This window comes from Neodiprion virginianus, chromosome 1 (genome assembly GCF_021901495.1).
Source record: "Neodiprion virginianus isolate iyNeoVirg1 chromosome 1, iyNeoVirg1.1, whole genome shotgun sequence".
Taxonomy (NCBI): domain Eukaryota; kingdom Metazoa; phylum Arthropoda; class Insecta; order Hymenoptera; family Diprionidae; genus Neodiprion; species Neodiprion virginianus.
Genome location: NC_060877.1, coordinates 30600458 through 30622613, shown reverse-complemented (window position 1 = coordinate 30622613; position 22156 = coordinate 30600458). Strand labels below are relative to the sequence as shown.

At 35.6% G+C, this 22156-nt stretch overlaps 6 protein-coding genes across 10 annotated transcripts in view; 3 read left to right on the top strand and 3 right to left on the bottom strand.

The window, feature by feature from the left end:
- The first annotated feature begins 1423 nt into the window (after nucleotides 1–1423).
- Nucleotides 1424–3519, top strand: LOC124300401 (uncharacterized protein C7orf26 homolog). Of its 2 annotated transcripts, XM_046754491.1 has the most exons (5): nucleotides 1424–1727; nucleotides 1955–2576; nucleotides 2667–2959; nucleotides 3076–3181; nucleotides 3321–3519. In XM_046754491.1, the coding sequence occupies exons 1-4, from the start codon at nucleotides 1649–1651 to the stop codon at nucleotides 3162–3164; spliced, it is 1083 nt and encodes a 360-aa protein (XP_046610447.1). In that variant the 5' UTR covers nucleotides 1424–1648; the 3' UTR covers nucleotides 3165–3181; nucleotides 3321–3519. The 2 variants fall into 2 exon arrangements, with proteins under 2 accessions (XP_046610447.1, XP_046610438.1); XM_046754482.1 differs by lacking the exon at nucleotides 3321–3519 and having other exon boundaries at nucleotides 3076–3249.
- Nucleotides 3510–4841, bottom strand: LOC124300413 (ribosomal RNA-processing protein 7 homolog A). The gene is made up of 4 exons (XM_046754502.1): nucleotides 4605–4841; nucleotides 4179–4523; nucleotides 3753–4058; nucleotides 3510–3653 (listed from the first exon to the last, which is right to left on the bottom strand). The coding sequence occupies exons 1-4, from the start codon at nucleotides 4639–4641 to the stop codon at nucleotides 3568–3570; spliced, it is 774 nt and encodes a 257-aa protein (XP_046610458.1). The 5' UTR covers nucleotides 4642–4841; the 3' UTR covers nucleotides 3510–3567.
- A 144-nt stretch (nucleotides 4842–4985) lies between these two features.
- On the bottom strand, nucleotides 4986–7578 carry LOC124300428 (FAD-linked sulfhydryl oxidase ALR). The gene is made up of 2 exons (XM_046754528.1): nucleotides 7387–7578; nucleotides 4986–6576 (listed from the first exon to the last, which is right to left on the bottom strand). The coding sequence occupies exons 1-2, from the start codon at nucleotides 7468–7470 to the stop codon at nucleotides 6160–6162; spliced, it is 501 nt and encodes a 166-aa protein (XP_046610484.1). The 5' UTR covers nucleotides 7471–7578; the 3' UTR covers nucleotides 4986–6159.
- Nucleotides 7577–12657, top strand: LOC124300317 (probable ATP-dependent RNA helicase DDX10). Its single transcript, XM_046754278.1, has 13 exons — nucleotides 7577–7879; nucleotides 8038–8229; nucleotides 8385–8657; nucleotides 9127–9248; nucleotides 9345–9546; nucleotides 9620–9782; nucleotides 9964–10147; nucleotides 10327–10503; nucleotides 10643–10914; nucleotides 11131–11357; nucleotides 11562–11944; nucleotides 12018–12155; nucleotides 12516–12657. The coding sequence occupies exons 1-13, from the start codon at nucleotides 7778–7780 to the stop codon at nucleotides 12526–12528; spliced, it is 2448 nt and encodes an 815-aa protein (XP_046610234.1). The 5' UTR covers nucleotides 7577–7777; the 3' UTR covers nucleotides 12529–12657.
- Nucleotides 12658–13091: 434 nt separating this feature from the next.
- Nucleotides 13092–19244, bottom strand: LOC124300295 (uncharacterized). 4 transcript variants are annotated; one of them, XM_046754250.1, is made up of 7 exons: nucleotides 18866–19244; nucleotides 18661–18767; nucleotides 17901–18583; nucleotides 16646–16847; nucleotides 16309–16458; nucleotides 16114–16231; nucleotides 13092–16015 (listed from the first exon to the last, which is right to left on the bottom strand). In XM_046754250.1, exons 3-7 carry the CDS (start codon nucleotides 18073–18075, stop codon nucleotides 13790–13792), a joined length of 2871 nt encoding a protein of 956 aa, XP_046610206.1. In that variant the 5' UTR covers nucleotides 18076–18583; nucleotides 18661–18767; nucleotides 18866–19244; the 3' UTR covers nucleotides 13092–13789. The 4 variants fall into 4 exon arrangements, with proteins under 4 accessions (XP_046610206.1, XP_046610221.1, XP_046610198.1 ...); XM_046754265.1 differs by lacking the exon at nucleotides 18661–18767 and having other exon boundaries at nucleotides 17901–18066; nucleotides 18174–18583; XM_046754242.1 differs by lacking the exon at nucleotides 18661–18767.
- A 667-nt stretch (nucleotides 19245–19911) lies between these two features.
- Nucleotides 19912–22156, top strand: part of LOC124300266 (Ig-like and fibronectin type-III domain-containing protein 1) — a 168086-nt gene continuing 165841 nt past the window's right edge. Inside the window, exons 1-3 of the mRNA XM_046754169.1 lie at nucleotides 19912–20021; nucleotides 20970–21095; nucleotides 21290–21421. The gene's annotated coding sequence lies outside the window, so the exon portion shown is untranslated. The remainder of the gene's footprint in view (nucleotides 20022–20969; nucleotides 21096–21289; nucleotides 21422–22156) is intronic.

The following is a 22156-nucleotide window of genomic DNA, read 5'->3' as shown; positions in this document are numbered from 1 at the left end:
TCATGCAGGCATATGTTTTCATTCAATAACAGGTATTTGGGGGATCGACTAAGGGATAAATCAAGTATTCTTGGGTACTAGTTACGTACCAAATTGAATATTTGCAGACTGATTTTTTATTTAGAAAAGAAGAAACTTATTCGTATGCACAGCTGTCATACTGGCTCACTTTTGATTTTCACAAAAATTTTTACGGATTTCGAAAAAGGCTTTTTACTAAATGGTTTATATACTAATTTGATGTATTTTTCCGATAAAAATGATTGCAGCCTTTTCCAAATCGATCAGATCAACCCTTGTTAAAATTACGTATAAATTCGGATAGCACACTGTAAAAAACATGCGATGTGGACTTCTATAGAATATTTCTTGGTTTCAATCTAGCACTACTTGATGTCGATGTAATACTATAATCTGTCATCAATCTAACACCACCTGACGTTCACGTTCAGAATAAACTACTAAAATTGTCCTATAGTAGTCTACACCGGCCACTTTTGGTCACTTCTAACACCGCTAATTTTTTACAGCGCAATAACAGGAAACCATACTAAAAAGATTTATAACGAGTGTACACAATTTGAATAAAAATTTTTACGTTTCAACAAGGTTTTCTACATTTTCTGTCCGAGTCTATATGAAATTTTATACAGAGAACGCATTCAAAAGATTAAGCCCGAAAACTTGAAGAATCGTCATTCTTTTGCGGGTAAGGGGTGTTAAAACGTTTAAGAAAAGAGAGATAAAGAACTGGTGTGCGAATTATAAGTGTGATACCTATAAAAAATGATTTGCAGAAACACTTAATTTATAATGCAACTCATTTGCACGCTGATTGATTTTTCGAATTATCTTAATTCAATCGACTTCTAAGAACGCTCTGATATTGTGTTATTTAGTATCTTCCACGGGAAGGTAAATTTTTTTTAACCCTCCGCGGTCACCTTCGGGCGATACGACCCCGGAAATTAATGTATTTCTCATGGGATGAAAAATAACAGTGACCCCGAAGGATTAATAAGTCTGAGGCAGAAATATAAAAGTTTATAGGTGATTCCAAAGTAGATTTACGATGGATGTCGAGGCTGAGATAATTGTTACGGTGTAGCATGAGTGAGTCAGATATGACTTTGTAACTGTTCATCTCTGACTTTAAGCTTTTGAGGTTGTTCAATTGTGCCTTGAGGTAAATATTTATGGAAAGGTATCCCTTTCTGTGAAAATGAAATTTTTATCAGTTTTATCAGTATTTAAGCCAGTACCGGATTCACGCGTGTTGTGGACCTAAGTTATAAGCCATAGAAAGGCGTGTGATTGAAAATGAGATGTAAGTTAACCATGCCGGTATTGCAAAATACATATTGACCGATGCATGATGCATGTTGATTTAAAACTTCCTGGTTTGAAGTTACTCGATGTCCAATGCCTAGGTCTAATAAAATGTCGCTATTTCACGCCGCTCTTTATGTTTGCAATGGGACAGCGATGTTTATGTAAACAAATTATAATTTTCATTCGGTTTTAATGATTACAACTGAAACTGTTATCCCATTGAATTACCGTCGACATTTCTCATACTATCAAACGATCGTAATTTTACCAAAAGCCATATTTGCGACAGTGACAAATTTTCAAAGAAGCTAGGTAAATGTCGACAAATGATTTTATTCAAGCTTTGAGAAAGCTAGATTTTCCTTTCTGCGCACGAGAAGCCTTGTGCAGAATTGGTAAGTACATTCAACATTTTAACAACTCTCGGTGTTTGATAGGTTAGAATTGAGCACTAAGTTTCACATGTTCCAAGTTTTATCCAATTATACTTCTCACAGCTTGGAAATCGCTCTGGGAAAATTGTCGCATAATCAACTTATTTAACTATGATTAAGATGCACGAGACCTCAGTTACATCATATTTTTACATTCACCATTGATTTATTGCAAAGTTTTTCTTCAGAGATGTTGTGCGCTAGACCTGGGAAGCAGATGGATCTGCAAATGGACCTGATATCGGAATTTGTATTTGGAGAAATTGAAAGGCGTAAGAAACGCATGACACCATCAGCTATACAGGAGTTACAACTGGTCGAAGTTCTAAGTGATTTCTTTCAAAGTCCTGGTGGCAGTCCCGCAGTTCGCAATGCTGTTTTTTTATCGTTATTCCCTGCTGAAAGTTCCAGATACACAATCTTAGGGAATTTAGTATCGCTAGCCATTACCACGCATAATAAACCAGTGTTGAATGCAACTGGAATATGGATGCAGCAGCTGGGCTCGACCTCAGTTCAGAGCGTTGGTTTGGCTCGTCATATCTTACAGGACTATTTTGTACTAACCCCCAATACTGTCGACAAACTCAAGCAGTTGCCACTCTTAGCGCCTCATTTTACGGCAAATCTTCTCACTGCAATAGGTGAAGTTTACAAAGACAGAAACCCACCTACAGAATTGTTGAAACTCATTGGTGATTGGATAGATGAAAATCCCAGTCTATTATTGACATCTTTAATGGATAATCCTGCTCTACCAACTGGAGGCATTCCGATGACTCCAATCACTCCTATAGCTGGCCTTTTTAGGTGAATCTTATTTTTTGATTTTGAGTTGCTACATCATTTTCCCAAAGATCTAGAATTGTTTTTCTTCAGTTTTTCCATTTCAAACTTCAGGTGGTGTGTACTTAGTCCATTACGACATGATCCTGCAACTACGACTACAGAAGATGGACAGCAAAAATTTTACTCAAAGATACAACAGCTTCTTATGGATTCTGTGCTACGACTGAAAAATAGCGGCAGCAATAGGCATGCTATTTCGGCACAACATCTAGCTGCTACTGCTCGTGTATTAACAAACATTCCACACATACAGTTGCAATCCGCATCCCGTGACCTTGCACTGGAGCGGCTTGCGCAAGCTGTTAGTGCGGCAATGTCTGCAAATTGTATATATGGAAACAAACGTAAGTAATTTATCATTGTAAATTACAGTTAGATGATTCCAGAAGACGTAAGTGCAGATTTTTTCTCTTGTAGCAGTAAAAGACACAATTAGAAGTTCTAACATTTATGATTTCAGAGGAATTACTTGCTCTGCTGCAACCGTTGTCGTACCAACATTTTCTTATAGAGTGGACGTTAAAAACGAACACATCAAAGATGGCATGACTTCAAGAAATGGAAATGTAATTTGAATATTGTACAGTTTATAATTGTAAGATGTATGTATATATTACGTATTTTATAACAAAAATTTTTAGTCGTTTTACTCAATCACTTTTTAAACTTTATATGTCATCACATCTTATAAAAACTCTTCCCTAGAACAGAAAGCGGGCAGATAAATAAAATGCATCTTACCCGGCAAGTGCTGAGACTGACCGCATAAAATGCTGAGTTTGAACTCATGTATATGCTTTGCGGAAGAATTTATGTGAAGATTATGTGAAGCTAGCATTGAATTCATTATCAAATCATTTTGGAACTTGAGTATAGAATAGGCAAGACACCACATTAATTTGTAGCATAAATTTATTCACAATTTGTATAGCACTCAGTGCCGAAAATTCACTTAAAACGGTTTAAAAGTTCTCTTAATTTTGAGCTGTTGCAACTTCTCTTTATCTTGCTCGAATTTTTTGCGCAGCTCTGCTAAATCTGTAATAATAACAAAATGATACAATTTATTTATGTTTAACAGAACTTAATCAACATACCAACACCAAATATGCACTTTGTCAAGTGAATGCAACTTACTTTGTTTTTTCGATTCACGAATTTGGAAGGTGTAGAAGTTAAGTAACTGCTTCTTTTCATTGCTCTTTGCCTGTTTTTGTCGAACCTTTCCGATGGCTGATTCTTTTCGTAACAATGCGCGTTGACCTCGCTTTTTTGTACCAGTGACAACAGTCCACCCATCTGGATTCCCTCTATTCTCTGCTTTTGCGCTCGCTTCCATTAATCTATTAGCTACACGCTGGTCGTAGCCATGCATATATTCCTCGATTTCTTTTTGAGTCTTTTCCTCATCACATACAGAGTTGTTATACTGCTTGCACCATTCTGTATGATGGGAAATCAAGGTCAATGAGATTCATTGTGTACTATGGACATTCTAGTCAATGAAAATATAATTACAGGATTGGCAATATAGTTCATGCTTATAAGAAATATTCCACTTACTTATAATACCGGTAGTAGAATCTTCTGTAGATTTCAGCAATAAGACATAATTTTCAGGCAATAATAAAGCTTTGTCTAAGCCAGATTCTTTTTCAAAGACAATATAGCAGACTTTGAATCCGTTTTGAGATTCTTCATGCCTTGGTGCAAATGTCACAGATTTGACAGGGCCGCATCTCTCTGCAAATGCATTCGTAATACTATCAGCGCTGATGTAGGGTGAGATGTTTAGTACAAACAGCGTGCGTCCCTTTGGGTATTGAGGCTCCTGTTTCCTTAAGGAGTGCTCTTTTATGAATATCTGATGCCGCTCTGAGTTCGGCTCTCCGTATCGAATCCACAACACTGGAGTATTAAAAATATTTTACATTTAAATAACAGGAATTATTATGCGACTGTTATATATGCATTTTGCGTTTGCAATACCTTTATATCCGTTAGTCATTTGCTTGTTCACTGTCATTGTAGTCCGGATTTGCAAAGAAATGTCGAAAAAAAAACAAACTTGACACGCGTTTGTACGAATCACAAATTTGTTAAGATTTATAACCTAAGCACGGTAAGCACGTTGACCGCATGTAAGGTATCCAACGCCTTAGGGTACGCTTCCAATTATTACATTGTAACGGCAATCGCGTTTGCGACAAAAATAGCATCCCGCGATTGGCTGCGTTGGATACGCCCCCACCAAGCCAGAAATCTAGAGCCAATCGTAGGACGCTATTCTCGTCGCAAATGCGACGGTTGAATCACGTTCGACGTTCACTGATGGGATTTACTTTGACTTCTCTAGACACATTGTCCTCATGTTTGTCTCTAACTTTTACTTTATTGCGTCAATTTCTGCTATTTTTAGAATTTTGGCATTTACTCTCTGAAGGCAAAAATTACTACAAGGAAGAATTAATCTGCCTTTTTTAATTGCTTTGTTCAGTTTTATTGCAAACTAGAACGTCAGATGCTACGCATATTTCACTATATACACAATTAATAAGAACAACGTACATGTATTAACATTATTACATGTATATGTATAGTGTACAGTGTAGTGGCTGTAATTAAGCTTTCATCTCATCCATGATACTAATTACGTAAAAAACGTCTTCTATAAATAGCATACTACAATTGAAACTCACCAAATTTGAATTATACCAGAGGACTCAGGTGTCTGTAGTGTTTCGATTCCATAATTGTTTGCATCAATTTTCACGACTAAATTCCTTTACAGATTCCTCTAAAAATGCCTCGATGATTCCTGATGGCTTGTTATTTTATCATTTTTATTCATAATCATTGCGTCGCAATAAAATTCTGTTGTTTCTTCAGAAACGAAATTGAGAATTCTTAATGAAATGAGCACAGAACATTCAGGAAAGTAATGCCAAATCCAGTTAGGATAACATATCTAACGAGGTAAAAATACACGAAGGTTGAAACCTTTGTAGATAAATTGTAGACAAGTGAAATAACAAAAATCCAGAGTAATCAGCTCAACTTGTTTGAAGTAAAATACGTGGAATATGTGATCAATACTATCATGGTACTTGAACATTTAATATCATATTAATAATTTCACAACTAGACACATAAAAGACACAAAATTTTCTAAATGCAAATTCCATGATTTATAACGGGAATCATGGTTTGATTATTTACCTTATCAGCCTATATTGCTCTGTTTGAATGAGTACACACTAAGGGAGCACTAACAAGGAGCTTAATCCATAGCCAAATGAATATAACTTACTAGAAATGCTAAGATTTTAAATAAAAAATTTTCCTGTACCTTGTCACATTTCTCAATACGTACTTGCAGTCATGAAATTCCGATGAATTGTACCAATGACGAAAGAGTAAAAATTCTGAATTTCTGTTATTAATTAACTTGAAGTTTTTTCTCAAGGCTATTTCAATATTGTTTTAATGTTAGTAACATTATGCACCTAGTTCACAAGACTGTAAATTGCAATGTGTAATTTGCTCAGTCACAAGAACCATCCAGCCATCCATCTCGCCATCTTTGATTAACTAAATTACAATCGAAGGAAGGCTTTGCTAATTTTTCATTGACTTGATTGTGTATATTACAAAGCCATTGGCTCAGTTGATGCTGGGACTCAGTTTGTGGTGGTGACTTTTTCAGTTGCACCTGCAAATCCTCTGCGCATGTATTACATGGATAAAACTTGGAAAATATAGTGAAGAAGTTCTTCATGTCCGTCTTTTGCTCGCTTGTTGGTTTATCAGGATAGTAGGCAGCCATCGTATGCAGAAAAGCCCACGTTTTAGAACCTAGCTCATCTTTATCAAGAGGACAATCATTGCGCCTATTTGTTGCTCCTGTAGACTCTACCTGGTGCGCAGAGCCCTGAGCCTCTTTCACCTTTTGTTCTGTTTTCTATGCAATTAAGGAAGAACCGAGAATAACAATTAGAACTTGAATCAGCGGAAATTTTGTGTTTACCATAATAGCTTGTTAATTGTGAATATTAACTTAACCAAAAATCTGTGCAGCAGAATGAAGATTTGTGAATATACTTTCTTTCATGTGGGTTGACTTAATCCTTAATTTACACATCTAGTCTACTAAGTAAAACGTTTAATTGTTTGTTATGTCCATTCACACTACAGAGTGAACCTATATGGAGCACTCTAAATATATATAATATGCGTGTGTTATGAATGTTGAGAAGATATTAGAGTGTTTGAATAAGTTTGCAAGCCACGTCAAGTTTATGGAAACAAAATTTTTCTCCAACTCATTCTCTGAAGAGTGACATACACTCACAGCGTCGTTCGTATCTTCAGTTTGCTGTGGTTTTGGATTATAGTAAAATACAGTTATTTAAACTGTAACGTAGGTATAATAGAGACCGAATTTAATCTAACCTTTGTTACGCAATTTGAGCGTGACTTGAATAATCGTTCGGACACTCCAATTTTTAGTGTAAAATTCGAGACAATTAAACATTTGGCCTGGCTGGAGAGTCCGGAGTATTCAGTTAAGGTTCACTTTCTAGTGCGAATAGATACTTCGTTGATGGTTGATTGTTTGAAATAATAAGAAAAAAATGTCCACTTTCGCAGTAATAAGAATTATGCATTGAATTGAAATATTAACTACTAAACCGCCTGTTCCAAGCGACATGATGGAACATTCAAGATTGCCGTATGTGGATTAAGTAGACTAGAAAAAAAACTATCTTACTTGTTCTGAATCGAATGTTTCCTTCTGTAATTTTGCCCATGTTTTAAAATCTGTACAAGTTCTACAGGGCTTGTCGAAAACCATATCTCTTTAGGTGACATTAAAACTGATAATGCTTATTTCATGTTTGTTACGTGATTCAATACATAACCTCTCAAATATTTACGCGAATTTTGTGGCAAGATTGGAGCATCGAGTATGTAGTACAGGAGACGCGGTCACGCCGTGAAAAATGTGTGCAACAAAGTGTATCGGAACGATTGAAATTACTTTCTCTTCTTCACACTACTTTTGGCTCTTGATGATTGTGTATCAGTGATCGAATCCCATGTGATCTGATTGTTGAGGGTACGATCGTGTTTGAGGTGTGAATTTTGGTTAATTATTTGCCATGTCGAATAAAGGGACGAAAAAAAAAGTCAAGATATACCATAAGAAAAAATATGAACCTGAAGAGAAGATCATTGAAAAACTTCAAGCTGCCTATAAAACGGTCAGTTTCAAGCATACTACAGTATTGTTGTTTATATCCTAACCTATTGTAGCATGATGTTAAAGAGTAGCATGCCGAGTGCATTGGCACCTGTCAGCGTCAGAAGGCGCTGAAGATTGCTAGTAGAGTTATAAAATTGTAATTGTCTGCCCATTTAGGTCGATATTTCTAAAGTCAAGACTTTTTCCGACCTCCCACTGTCGCAGCGAACTCTAAGAGGTTTGAAAGTAAACGAGTTCCTCGAGCCGACGGAAATTCAACGACAAAGCATCGCTTTAGCATTGCGTGGCCTTGATATTTTGGGAGCAGCAAAAACAGGCAGCGGAAAAACTTTAGCCTTTTTAATACCGGTAAATATATATACATGACAATTTTGGATGGTCATGAATTAACTCCGAACATTGGTAGGAGATCTGAATCACTGCCTAGTTCTATTTATATTTCACCGTTATAATATAATTGAATACAGATGACTTTATCGGACTATGAATTTTGTTGCCAATAGATTTTAGAGATTTTATACTGTAAACAATGGACACGATTGGATGCTGTTGGAGCCCTGGTTATCACGCCAACCAGGGAGTTGGCTTATCAAATATACGAAACCTTAAGAAAAGTTGGCTGTTACCATGATTTTTCGGCTGGTCTTATTATCGGCGGTAAAGATCTGCATTTTGAAAAAAAACGGATGCATCAGTGCAACATTGTCATCTGTACGCCTGGTAGATTGTTGCAACATATGGATGAGAATCCATTATTTGACTGTGTGAATATGCAGGTACATTCAAAGGATCAATGTAGAGTTTACTCAGATGTATAATCAAATTTTGTGTGTGTGTGTGTGTGTGTGTGTGTGTGTGTGTGTGTGTGTGTGTGTGTGTGTGTGTGTTGTATTTTCTATATACTTGGTGGCGGAATTCAATAATGAGGCATTTCCACTTGTTTTGTTTTTGTCTTTCTTATTCTGAATAAGAGTTTGAATCGTGAACCATAAGAAAAATATCAAAATATAATGGCATGTATTTGAATTTAAAGAGTACTATTGTTTTGGAATTTGAAACCGTTTGGGCTTGGAAAAAGACATCTTGGATTATTCAAAATGTGTTTTCCCTGTGTATTTTTCAGTTACCTCATTATTACCTTTGCTGCTTATCTGAGAAATTAGATAATTAAAAATTGAACAACTGTGTTAGGTTTACAATATGGAATTGCCCTACCCAATTATTTTTGAACCCTGTTTGGTTTAGGTATTAGTTCTTGATGAAGCTGATCGATGTTTAGATATGGGATTCGAGCAAACGATGAATAGCATTATTGAGAATTTGCCATCTCAACGGCAAACACTTTTATTTTCAGCAACGCAAACTAAGTATGTATATCATATTGCAACTAAACAGATATTACATTGCTACCTACCAAAAGTTTTTTTAGATTACATACCCTAACCATCCGAAACTCACAATAGGTCAGTCAAGGATTTGGCCAGATTGAGTTTACATGATCCAATGTATGTATCTGTTCATGAACATGCCACACATAAGACACCAGAGCGTTTACAACAGAGTTATGTTGTCTGTAATTTGGAGGATAAAATGTCAATGTTGTGGTCTTTTGTTAGGAATCATTTGCGGCAAAAAATACTTGTATTTTTCTCCAGCTGCAAACAGGTATTTGTTTCTAAGTGATAGATTCATCACTTACGGTTATTGAGTACAAGTACAACATTTGAATGGTTTCTAGGTCAAATACGTGAATGATATGTTTTGCCGTTTAAAACCAGGAGTAAGTTTGCTTGCATTGTATGGTACACTTCACCAGTTGAAACGAATGGCTATTTATGAAGCATTTTGCAAAAAACAGCATGCTGTACTTTTTGCTACTGATATTGCCGCCAGAGGATTAGGTAATTTGTTTGATGAATTGTCAATTAATTAGATAAATTGTGATAATGTATCTGGGAAGTCAAGAGTCATATTTACTCACTTCTTCAAGTATATAGAAAGTACCATTCGTTGTATACATGATTATCACTTTTTTTTTAATCAGTCACAAGAATTTCATAATGAAAATTATTACGAACTTAGATTTCCCGGCGGTGAATTGGGTAGTGCAAATGGATTGTCCAGAAGATGTCAATGCTTATATACATCGAGCAGGTAGAACTGCCAGATTCCAAAGAGGTGGAGAATCCTTACTTGTTTTACTGCCAAGTGAGATCAATATGATTGAGCAACTGCAGGAACATAAAGTTCCTATTAATGTTATCAAGTAAGTGAATTTACACTTACACAATTTCTGAAACGAAGTGGCTTCTCAACATTGTAATATGTACTCATGTTCTTTTCTATAAATGGCAATCATTATTTAGATTATTACTTGTATTTATTGTTAAGAACATTGGCAGACAAGAAATTGGTAAAGGTATAATATGTGAATATATTTCTCAGAATCAATCCGAATAAACTGCAGTCCCCTCACAGAAAGATGGAAGCATTACTTGCTAGAGATGTGGCGCTGAAAGAGACGGCTCAGAGAGCCTTTGTTGCTTATGTAAAATCCGTCTTTCTTATGAAAGACAAGAGTATATTCGACGTGCATCAGCTAAATACGGATGCCTATGCCAAGTAAGTTTTGTATGATATGATGGGGTCCTACCCATTATCTTGCCCAAAGTTTTCTGTGAATATAAATGTGATCAATCTGTGCGTTCCCAGTGACATTCCAAGAATTATTCATTCATTACATGACGCATACACTTAACAGATCATTGGGATTGGCAATACCACCCAGGATACGATTTCTTCAAAAAATCAATAAAGCGAAGGAAAATGTACGTGCGAAAAAACTCAGTAAATTAACCGATTCTACAAATTCCGAAATATCACAAAAACTAAGTAATTATAACATCGAATCAGATAGTGATTCCGATAAAGGATCTGGAAATAGCGCGAGTGGCAATGAGCCACGTGAGAATAGTGACAATGAATATCATGCTGTTGATTCGCGGGATCGAAGAGACACATTTTTTGGCAATGGTGAGTTTAAGAAAAAAAAATTTATAGGTATAAGCTGTTCGAAATTTTCAGAATACATCTGAGTATTTGTGGAAAGTATTTTTAGATTTTGCATTTAGAGGGGTACAGATGAGTCAGTTTTTGAAGATATTTTGTTGGATGAATAATGGAATATATGATTCTATATGAAAAAACCTTCCTCCATATGTACGGTTCTATTTTGTGTGCCATTTATAGAGGATAGTGACAGTGACGAAAATATTCTAACTGTAAAACGGCGAGACATAGACATCCAAGACGACAACGATTCTCTGAACGATCATACGGAAGATGAATATACTGAAAACATAGACAATACAAATACAGCAAAGAAGAAAGCTGTCACAAAAGCTGCATTAGCTAAAAAAATTCTGAAGAAGAAAATAGTTGCGAATAAAAAAACTACTTTTGATGATGAGGGCCAGGTATTTGTATTTCATATATGTATATTATTTACATTATACATTTTTACATTCAATTTTTATTCTGAGTTTATGAAATGACACATGTGTTAAACACATTTTCGATTTTTATAATACCTTAATTTAAATTCAATATCTTGCGAGAGGCGTAATTTGAAGATTGTAGCAATAAATTTGCTGGTAACGATAATGAATACATATTTATAGGTGATTGTAAACCCTACAAAATCTAAAATGTCTGAGAGAGCACGTGAATACGAAAATGAAGAGAGCTCTGGGATTGATATTGAAAAAGCAAAGGCGATACTACGTGAGGAGGATCGTTTTGATAAAGAACGATTCAAAGAAAGAATAAGAGCAAAACATCGGGAAGAGAAACAGAAATTGAAAGCTAGCAGAAAGAAGGTTCATGAGGAGGTAGAACAAGAAGGAGAGGATGCAGAGGATGAAGGAGATAGTGATGGTAGTAGCGATGAGAACGAGCCAGACCTGTCCTGGTTGCCAGATCCAGATAAAATTTATGGCAAACGCGAGGATACCGATGCTATTCAATTCGATAATGCCAGTGAAGATACTGACGAAATTGACAGGTAATGAATGATAATTAGATTTTAAAATTGCATTCACAATGTCTCGTTCTTGATGATACATTTTTTTTCGCAGAATACCCAAAAGAAAGTTGTTAGATAATGAAGAAATAAACGGAAAGAAAAATAGAAAAAAGGCTAAATTGTGCGATAAGAATGTTGGTCTTAGTCTACTCGAAGATGAAGAGCTTGCTTTACAACTTCTGAAAAATCGGTAATCTCTAAGTTGGCATAAACAAAAAAAACCATGAAATTAATAATAAACGTTGAAGTATAAGAATGAATTTATGTCCGATTCCAAATTAATCCACTAATATTGGAACCATTGATTCTCAAGTCCTGCTCGATTTTCTCAAAGCAACGTTATTCTTGTGAACAGTAATTCTCAAATTCACGCACAACTTGCGTTCCTACTTTGAACTATTGAAATGTTTTTTTTTTAAATGGCAAACTATCAAATGTTCAAATTTTATTCATACAATCAATAAATAAATCGCCCGTGCTGGGTGTAATGCGTGCAGGATTCCGACACGTGTTGCTTGCATTATTTCGCATTTTTATAATATTTTTCCAGATTTATAAAGTAAGAATACTTTACGAGACGAAGTACAAATTTGAAAATGACAAAGCAAATAGGAAGTCTTATGACAGCCCATTAAAATGATGTTACCAAGTTTATCATTTATTTAACTGAAACATACAAATGAAGTACATCACTATATATTTTGTTTACGTTTGTTATCTAGCAAATATATCTAATATATAAATATTAGATACTTATCATGTTTGTTATTCATAGTTGAAGTAAAAAGGTATTAATTAAGAAATCGAGAATCGGAGAAAAATGTCAGATCATTGTTGTAAAATTGTAAACATGATTTTTTTCGGGCAAATTTATAAGAAAAAGGCGTAAAATGACTGCTGTAATCTTAATATTTTGTATTAGTCAAATTTTCGTAACAGTAACAGGTGAAAATTTGTTCCTAAATAAATCGTGCAACGTTATATTATATAAGGAAAATAAGTTAGCTGAATACGTTGCGACTTGAATTAATAAAAATATATACGTTTATATATGTATGGTATATAGATACATATATGGGATTCTAAGCAAGTTATTACAAAAGGTGCGTTTAAGCATCATAATCACTCTTAAACGAAATTTTTTCTCATTTATTAATGTTGTTGTTTTTTTTTTTTTTTTTTTTTTTTTTTACAATTCCGCAGAATTAATACAAATGCCATTATAACAGGTCATAGGAATTTTCGAATGCACGAGTAAATTGGATGAGCCATGCGGTAACGCTTGTCAATCAAACTCGAATAAACGTAGATATTGATCATCGAAACCTTCGTGCATTTAATATTGTTACATATAATCTATTGATTGTTGTTTGATAATTTTTAGTATTCTTTATTATAATATACAAGGCATTTATTGAAAATAATTCTAAGGTGCAGTTTTAACGAAACTTTGTTTCTAATTATGCTAGCCAAGAAATGAACTTTTTAGTCAATTTAGCGAATCCATTTTGTCAAAATTATCAGCTAATGCATAGATGACACTAATAGAATGTTTTAGTAACTATTCCGCACAATAGGACGAATACGAAACCTAGCACTAGGTATTACTTTTTTTTTAATTCCATTTTTCTGTTTTTTTTTTTTTTTTTTTTTTTTTATAGTTACATACATTATCAACACATATCACCCGTGGTACATTTAATAATGCTTCACCAAACATAACTCTCGCGTATAATGTAACATACCAATCGCAGATGGGGTTAAAAAGAAAAAAAAGAACAAATAACGAATTAATTTCATAATTGTGCAGAAAAGAAAGTGCATTTATATCTTAGGCAATTTGGGGGCTGTAACTAACGGGTTGTTTTGCTCAAGAAATTTTCTACCTGCTGTTTTATAGTCATAATTGCAGCCGTGAACTTCGGAGTACCTGTGGGCCGAGCAAAATAGATTTCCGCAACGGCAATTGTAGATGTTAGTAATATTTAGGCGCTTATGGCAGTGGAAGCAACGTGTTTTTACTGTCGTTTTTTTAGGGGGATTAGAAATGATGGGCTGTACATTCTTTTTATCTTTTGGTGCACTTTTTTGTACCTTACCTAAAATTTGAATATGCTTATCCAAACGAGTATCGTTAACGGGGAAATTTGGACGGTACAATATATCTTCCTTGTCATAGCTGTATTCTTCCGATGAAAGAATCGGACTTGTAACTCTGCCTAAGATTTTTATTTGTTTCTCAAAGAAGGCAGCGTCAGAAGGAGTTGGATTATACAATGCATGCTCTTTTTCGAAATTATAATTATCTGTGGCTAAAACAGGGCTCTTAACACGCCCAAGTATTTTAATTTTTTGCTCGATACCAAGTTCTTCTAGTCTGCTCGAAGATGAGGGCTTAAATCCGGTAGATTCCTGGTTATCTACATGAAAAATATCTTTCGTACTAAGAATCGGACTACGAACACGCCCAAGAACCTGTAACTGTGGTTCTGCTCCACTAACTGTCTGTAATTCAGCAGTATCAAGCTGAAGATAGCTTGATTCACTACTGTCGTAACCAGATGCATCCGTAATTCTTGCTCCATCGTTTCCCAAACCAAACAAACTTTCTTTATTTTCATAACTTGATTCGAATATATCCTTAGCATTGAGTACCGGACTCTTTACTCTACCTAAGAAGTGAACATTGGAATCATTTCCAGAATGATGTAATCTACCTTCTGTATTGTCGTATTTAGGAAAGCTATTATCTCCCCCTTCAAAACTAGACTCGCCGAGTTTGTGAGTAATGTAATTACGCCCTGTTGTTATTCTGTTATACAGAGATTGATGAAATAATCGAGTTTTATCAGATGCGTTGAAATTAGTGAAATCTTTCTCAGATTCATAATCGTATGCTGAGGTGTCAGACATACGTTGAGCTAACAAATCATTTACATTTTCCATACAGATACTGTGATCAGCAAACCCATTTTCGAATTTCGGATTCTCAATTATATGTTTTCCAGCAATATTCTCCTGGCTAACATCACAGCTTTTTTGTTTGGGAAAAACTTCGTCGTATTCGCATTTCGAATCTGTGTCAGATTCTTCATAGCTATACGTTTTTTCAGACATCAGATCAGTGTAAGATTTTTGACAGATCTTTAGGTCTGGACAGGTTTTTGGACGTTCGTGATCTGTAAATACCAATCCGTATCTTCTTAATCTAAATCTACCTTTAGATGTACTCTTAGATTTGGAGAGTCTTTCGGAAGGTAATTGTGATATGGCAACTGTCGTGGATTCAGTCGATGTTACTGTGATTGGGCTTTGTGAAAAGTTTGTATCCAGGGGATTCTCTTCCTCGACTATCGCTATACTTGAAGAAGAGCATTCCATTGGCATATTCTCATGATTTGATAAAGTAGGAGAATGTCGGTGTGATCTGTACACGTTGGGGTCGCTAAAATTGTCAAAGCTCTTTTTGCGCAGGTCCGGTAGTGTAATGTCTTTATCTGTGTTTTCATTTCTTTGCCAGTTTGTTGGGTCGTATCTTTCGAAGTTTGCATTGAGATACATATTATTGCATGGGTCGGTTGAGAACGGTTTTGATTTGCTGTTGGCCAATTCTTGTTCGCGCTTCTTCCGAGCCATCATTTCGCTCCCAATGTGACCAAAATTTTTTGTTTGAGATGCCATTTCGCTTCCTATTGAGCCAAATCCTCTCTGATTTAATTGCAACTCCTGATTCATGGGGTCCAACTTATTAGGCACAAATTTATGCGTGACGATATCGTCGTATTCCTTATTTGAAGGCATTCGTAAAGCGTTATAGTATTCTGGTGGCAGAGATTTCAGTTCTCTGGGTCTACGGTTTAAATATTTTTTTGGCATACTACTCAAATTAAAACTCGCAGTATTAGGGTCAGGGAGTTTAGGAGCTGCAATTGGAGGTAAAAGAGTGGTATTTCTAAAATTTTCGTCCTCCCTGCATACCACGTTTGAGCTTACCAAAGAATCCACACCACTGGTTTTTTCATCTTCATCTTTTTTCTTCGATTTCTTTGACTAAAACACATAAATCAATTATGTTCCGTAATTTTTTGTCTGCAGGAGGCAGCCTCTGTTCTCCAAATAAATCACACAGATCAAGTTAAAATAAAAACCTTCTGAATCGAGAGCTTCTCCATTTGTTGTCTCAGAGCATGCATCTTTTCCATAGTTGTAGAATTTTCTTGCAGTCTCTCAGCTACCTCTTCGCAATCAGAGTCCGAGAAAATGTTTCTGTAGGCAGAATGTAACGTTTGATAAGGTTTTTTCACGAAAAGGGCTAATCTCAGTTGTTGCATATCCAAGTATACCTTATCGATGATCCACTCCACGAATCAGCGATGGGAGAGTAGGTGCCATCGTCATTCTCAATCACTTTAAACAAACTGACAGAATCGCCCTCTCTAAATACAAGAACTGTCACTCGACACCCTGGTGGCAGCTGATCCATCATATTTTCTCTGCGGAAGGGAATTTTCAGTACATGTAGTATAATACTTATATATTAATATGTTTATCCCGTAATAGTACATGAAACAGAAAAAACTAGTTATTAGAAGTTGATAGTGCTTGTGGAAGTGAAAAATGTGTCTGAATTGGAAGATATCAAAACTAAACTTATCATATACAATTCTACAGTTTACTAACTTGTTATTTTCAACAAATTCGCGAAGTTCTCTAATGGAATAATCATCCACTTGGGGTAAACGACGCGTGCTAATAGGTCCACCTCGCATTGACAAGACCAGCTTCAAGGTAGCACCTTCCCGTATGTTATGGTCCAAAAGTGTACTTGAATCGGAGAGTTCGCATAAATTATATACTATGTTCTGCTGAGATACTGGAATACCTGTAATGGAAACAGAAACACAATTTCCATTAAGATGATAAAATAAATTTATATGTCCATCAAAGATTTGCTGCAGGGATACTGTAATCAATATTTTTCTAAAGTTCAACCTCTTATTAACTTATTAGTAGTGAAAATAAATTCACAGTTGCATAAACCTATTTCATATTAAGTATCATGTTTTTAATATTTTAAGGCTTGCGAAGAGGTGGAACAGACATTAATGTAATGCATGAGTTGTTCTTTGCAATACTAATACAACTTCATTTTCACCTAACATACAATTACCAGTCATTAGATAATGAGACAATATTTTGTCACTATATAGTGTGCACTGACTGAGATAGTTCGGTACAAGTATATTCCACAGACCATTTCGACGAAACGTAATAAATGAAGATGAAAGAGATAAGCATTTTATGAATTTTCTGTCGTCCGAGTTTTGTTTCTAAATGATTTTATCCACTTCATTAAAGCGAAATAAATCTCTATTAGAAGATATTGACAGATGTGAGTTCTTACAACTGTACTACAATTATGTTAGCTAGCGTGAGGAAATTGTAAAATGAATATTTGTCAGAATTAGTATCAGTGGTAAAATGTATGTTTCAAGCTGCCAAGATCTTCGAAGCTACATTATTATTGTTTAACCAGATCACAATCCCACAGTTTACAATACATGTGCATTTAACTATATGTATACAAAATGATACAGTATTCATCATTTTGAAGCTCTATATTATGTTTGAACTTGAATATGAATCATAGATTTATCAAGTTACTGTATATTAAAATATTGGAATTCTGAAATAAGCGTTATACTTGTATGGCGGGTTCATTGTCAAACTACACAGTCTGACAATTGTATTAGTATTCTGTGATAGACAGACCAATGGAACCAATGTTAATTAAACAGTATAATAAATTTTGGTTCTACGAAAGAAAGACAAACTTTAAACTTGGGCGGGTCAAAATGCAAGACATATTAATTTTACAAACAGCAGATCACATCCCGTCTCAGATACGAATATCTAATACAAGCTACCTACTCACCTTCGACACGTTGAATTTTTTGTTTTATAAATCCGATGGTATCATTGGGCGACACAGTCATTTCGAATGCAAGGCCCATCAATGTTTCGATATAAATTTCCATAGACCCTTCACCGCCAGCAGCTTCTTCAGCACCTGCCGGCATCCAGGGCCGCCACTTATGCTCCTGAGACATGTTGCCCAATTTTCAAAGGAGAAACAAATATCGACACTGACTTTAGGCTTGTTACTTTTTGGAGTAATTTTTGTACACCTCCTGTTCACAGCTATTACATTTCACACGGATATGCAATATTGCCCGTTCCGTGGTTCTGCGCCATTTCTTGCCACAGATCACTTGACACGTTCCAATACCGTAGAAGATTCAATCAGATGGCCAATGTTGACACAGCATTGAAATTCAGAGACACCGTTTACATTGATTGTTTTCCGTTTTTGAGCAATTAAGGTGGTGCTCCGATTTGCTAGTCTCTCTTTGTTAATCTAATACATTAAGTTGTCGTTTGATAGTTGAGGTGAGAAAACTGGAAATTTTAAAAACTTGGAGAAACTTGCGTGAGCACGAAACTAGGTGAAATAATGTCGAGTTGTGACTTTGGGTGTAGTTTGTCAATTGGTGGGCAGCCTGGACGGCTACCTGGTCCTCGTTAAAGTCGCTCAAATCTGCTCGTCCGTGGTTACACCTGGAAATAATCCCGTGATAAGCCACTATGACGACAATGATTCACATCCTGCCAGTGCCCAACCGATTAGAAATTACTCATATATATTTTGCCCTCTTTCTCCTCTTTCTCCCTCTCTTTACTTCGCTTGTAATATTCGGGATTATTTTCCGATGCAGTTTCCTAGATCCCACGATTGCAGATTCTAAAACGCCATTTTCTTATTCCGACACCTGAACTACCCTACCATATTTGATAATTTTTTTTTTACAACTGTATCGGTTTTCAAAAAGATGTACTCACCATTTTTTTAACGATGAAAATATAACATTTCTATCATCTTATTTCAACGTCGCAAAAATTTGCCAAATACGTTTCACTGTTCACTAAGCTATTATATCTATTGTGTTTTGATTTGTCAAAGTGGCAATATGGAAACCTTATAACTGAATATTCGCCGATTTTTTTTTATCACCGCAATTGAGGAAAGTATGAAAATTCATTCGGAACCAAATATATTTCACCTCTCAACATTTATTTTACGTTCTATTAACGCTTTGTCGACTAAATTATGCACTAATTACGTAATTAGTTTCATCCTGCTATGCAGTATACGGTTTTTTTCTATTGGCATCAGTGTGTGAATGAGGTTTAGCCTGAAGTTGCTCACACTACGTCATGATACGCTGCGTATTGTGTGCAAAATTATGGGCGTACTTTGTTCGTTCTCGACCCACCGCTACGAGTGAGCAGATTGTGTCCACAGATGGCGATACTAGAAAATAATATTATTTCCAATCAGAGCGTGCGGATCTGTGTACATATTACATGTCTATAGGTCGAGTGCCCTACATTTGCCCTTAGACAACTCATAATGTATGTACACCGTGTATTTTCCGAGTCTTTCAGCGGACTGCATGAGACTCCAGGTAACAGTGGGAAATTTCCGTATCGAAGCTCCCCGCTCCATCCCTGACGAAACTTCAAAAACCCTCATTTAGCTGGCTGTCTTCCGCAATCTTCAGTCACCGTTGATCCACACAGAGGACCCTTAGGACCCTCGAAATAACTGGTTGAGAGATGAGATAGGGAATAGTGTTTTATAAAAGAGACTTCCATCTATTTATTTGGAACGGATTTAGGGGCCAGCTCGGTCAAAAAAGTTTATTTTACGGACCACTGATGGTTCGTTCTCTGAAAAAGGACAAGGTTTGCGATTTTCTCTCATTTTCGATTCATTTTTACACATGTTCTATTCGATCGAGCGTCGTCAGTAAATTCAAATTTACGCTTGACGCCGCGTGTAACGTCGATTTAGTAAACACAGACGTTTCTGTAGCGAGCAGCTCGACGCGCGACGTCAGTCGCTTCAGTTCCTTCGGAGTGGACAGAGAAGAACCACGCATGCCATATTAATCCAGAATTCAAATAGCAGTGCCTTTTTGATTGCTAAATTTCGGTAAGTGCTGAAATGCGTATTGTTGACCCGCGTTATTCTATTGTTTTGTGAGTTTGAAGAGCTGTGAAGAGTACATTACAATACGTCGCAGAAAGCATCTCTTGAATACCCGTTTATAAAATGCAACTGAAAGGCACGTATTATCAAATGGTTCGCTAAACGTATTCCTTACGTATTGAAATAAATTTATCGGGAAGTTAGCTGAAAAAAGAGCTCGCTTCGGTCGATTTTCTGTTTGGGGATCGGTATTCTAATCCTTCATTTCGTTACTGTATCAAGAGTTAATGTATCACATGTGTTTTGTTTTTTTCGAACGGGGTTTCTTGACCGTGTTATAAATATGTAGAACGTTCTCGATGCCAACGATCAAATAAATAAAGGTATTATGAATTAACAATTCAGTCTCCTCTGAGCTGAAACATTTATTTACAACGAAGGATTGAGTAGCGTGTTAATATACAGAAATACCGAGCGAATATAAATTTACCAAAGAAAAATGAAACAAAAAACAAACGAACTCGTAACTTAGATCCGTACACGTTGAAAACAGTATCATGGCGGAAAATTGTATGTACATAAAAGTAGAAACCGCTATTATACATCGAACGGGGGCAGGAACACGACAAAAAGCAAGCGAAAAAAAGGTCAATCCGGAAACATATTAAGTACAGGTAGATGCAGAGACGTCATCTGTGTATTACGGCGTTGCTTACTCTGAAATTTCGAGTGTCTTGAACTTTCCAGTGGCTTGTATCTCATTTTTAAATTTTACTATGCATCTCGTAATTACCAAGCGATCGTAAAATGCCAGCGTCTGTAAATATTTATTGGTTATTCATTTCTTGTATTACTTTTTAAAAAAAATTGTACTAAATATTCGATGCTGTATGTATGAATTTCAAAGTCATATTAACTAACAAGATATTGTGAAATTTCACCTGATTACAGCAAGAAACTGGAACAACGTTGCTTGGAGTTGCTGATTATTTGGATTACAAGATCTTGTCAATGAAACTTGAAAATCAAAATGCAAAAGCTGAACAGATTACAATGTTGTGGAAGAATAGAAAACAGGTATACATTTGAAATCATTCTTTATGACATTGTCACGCTACTTTAACTTGGACAAATTTGTGTTCCAGTCGAAATTTATTAGTATTTAGTCCTTGATTATATTTTATAAAATGATCGTAAATTTTCAATGATGCGTATATTGATTTGGAAAACAAGATACTAATAAAATTAGTCTATCTCTTGTCTGATTACAGGAACAGGCTACATTGCAGCATTATTGTCAGTATTTAGCAGTTACATGAACGGAGCAATCCCGAGCAACCGATCTATCATCGCGAGAAAAAAGTGAAAACCAAACTAACCACTACAGTGAATAAAACTGGAAGGTTCGTAATCGATATGATTTTTGTTTGTAATATCGCTTTTTATCGTAAATGATTTGAGCTGCTCACTGATTTTGCTTATTGCTTGTGTTTATTTATTAGCCTTTTATTATGATTTTTGCCGTTTATTTATAAAAATATTAGAAACGACCGAAATATGTACAAAAAATTTATTCCGAGACAGGTAGTTTATAAAGACATGAAATCTAATCCAAGTATATCGTATCAATCTCTCTTTTCGATATTTCCGTTGGGTGGTTCCGTTCACACTTAGGCTACGACAAGGAAGGTCGTGATGTACCGTGATTTGACTAACTTTTGTAATCCACAGCGTTAGACGATCATTTTGCCTCTTTGGTGCACAATCTACTAGTGAGATGTTCCGGATAAATTCCATCTAGAGAAGGTGTCGTCGGTATTACAGTCGGTTTTTGCGATTTTATGTACGTCAAATCGTTGGTTTGGGGCTAGGTTCATATCTTCGTGTCGCGAGGTGTAACAAACACTAATACCAGAATTTCGTATTGCAAATATGATATAGATACTCCAACCCGTACAAATAATGTAATGTATAATCGCGTATGAAAGTATTTACTCCAAACTTTACAGTTCTTTCAATTAATGATATACCGAGCAATCTGGCGCTTCATGTCCCGAATTCTCTTGTCCACCCCCCTAGACTAGCCCCAGTCGATTTAACAATGTTATATGTAGCGTATCCTCGACAATCAAATATGT

Coding starts and splice junctions, on each gene's coding strand:
- LOC124300401 (XM_046754491.1), top strand. CDS start 1,649: ATGTCGACAAATGATTTTATTCAAGCTTTGAGAAAGCTAGATTTTCCT. Junction 1,728..1,954: donor AGAAGCCTTGTGCAGAATTG/GTAAGTACATTC, acceptor GTTTTTCTTCAG/AGATGTTGTGCGCTAGACCT. Junction 2,960..3,075: donor TTGTATATATGGAAACAAAC/GTAAGTAATTTA, acceptor TTATGATTTCAG/AGGAATTACTTGCTCTGCTG.
- LOC124300413 (XM_046754502.1), bottom strand. CDS start 4,641: ATGACAGTGAACAAGCAAATGACTAACGGATATAAAG. Junction 4,524..4,604: donor AATGACTAACGGATATAAAG/GTATTGCAAACG, acceptor TTAATACTCCAG/TGTTGTGGATTCGATACGGA. Junction 4,059..4,178: donor TTCTACTACCGGTATTATAA/GTAAGTGGAATA, acceptor CCCATCATACAG/AATGGTGCAAGCAGTATAAC.
- LOC124300428 (XM_046754528.1), bottom strand. CDS start 7,470: ATGGTTTTCGACAAGCCCTGTAGAACTTGTACAGATTTTAAAACATGG. Junction 6,577..7,386: donor AAACATTCGATTCAGAACAA/GTAAGATAGTTT, acceptor TTAATTGCATAG/AAAACAGAACAAAAGGTGAA.
- LOC124300317 (XM_046754278.1), top strand. CDS start 7,778: ATGTCGAATAAAGGGACGAAAAAAAAAGTCAAGATATACCATAAGAAA. Junction 8,230..8,384: donor CTTTAGCCTTTTTAATACCG/GTAAATATATAT, acceptor TGTTGCCAATAG/ATTTTAGAGATTTTATACTG. Junction 9,783..9,963: donor TATTGCCGCCAGAGGATTAG/GTAATTTGTTTG, acceptor TTACGAACTTAG/ATTTCCCGGCGGTGAATTGG.
- LOC124300295 (XM_046754250.1), bottom strand. CDS start 18,075: ATGTCTCAGGAGCATAAGTGGCGGCCCTGGATGCCGGCAGGTGCTGAA. Junction 16,848..17,900: donor AAAAATTCAACGTGTCGAAG/GTGAGTAGGTAG, acceptor TTTCCATTACAG/GTATTCCAGTATCTCAGCAG. Junction 16,459..16,645: donor GAATTTGTTGAAAATAACAA/GTTAGTAAACTG, acceptor TCCCTTCCGCAG/AGAAAATATGATGGATCAGC.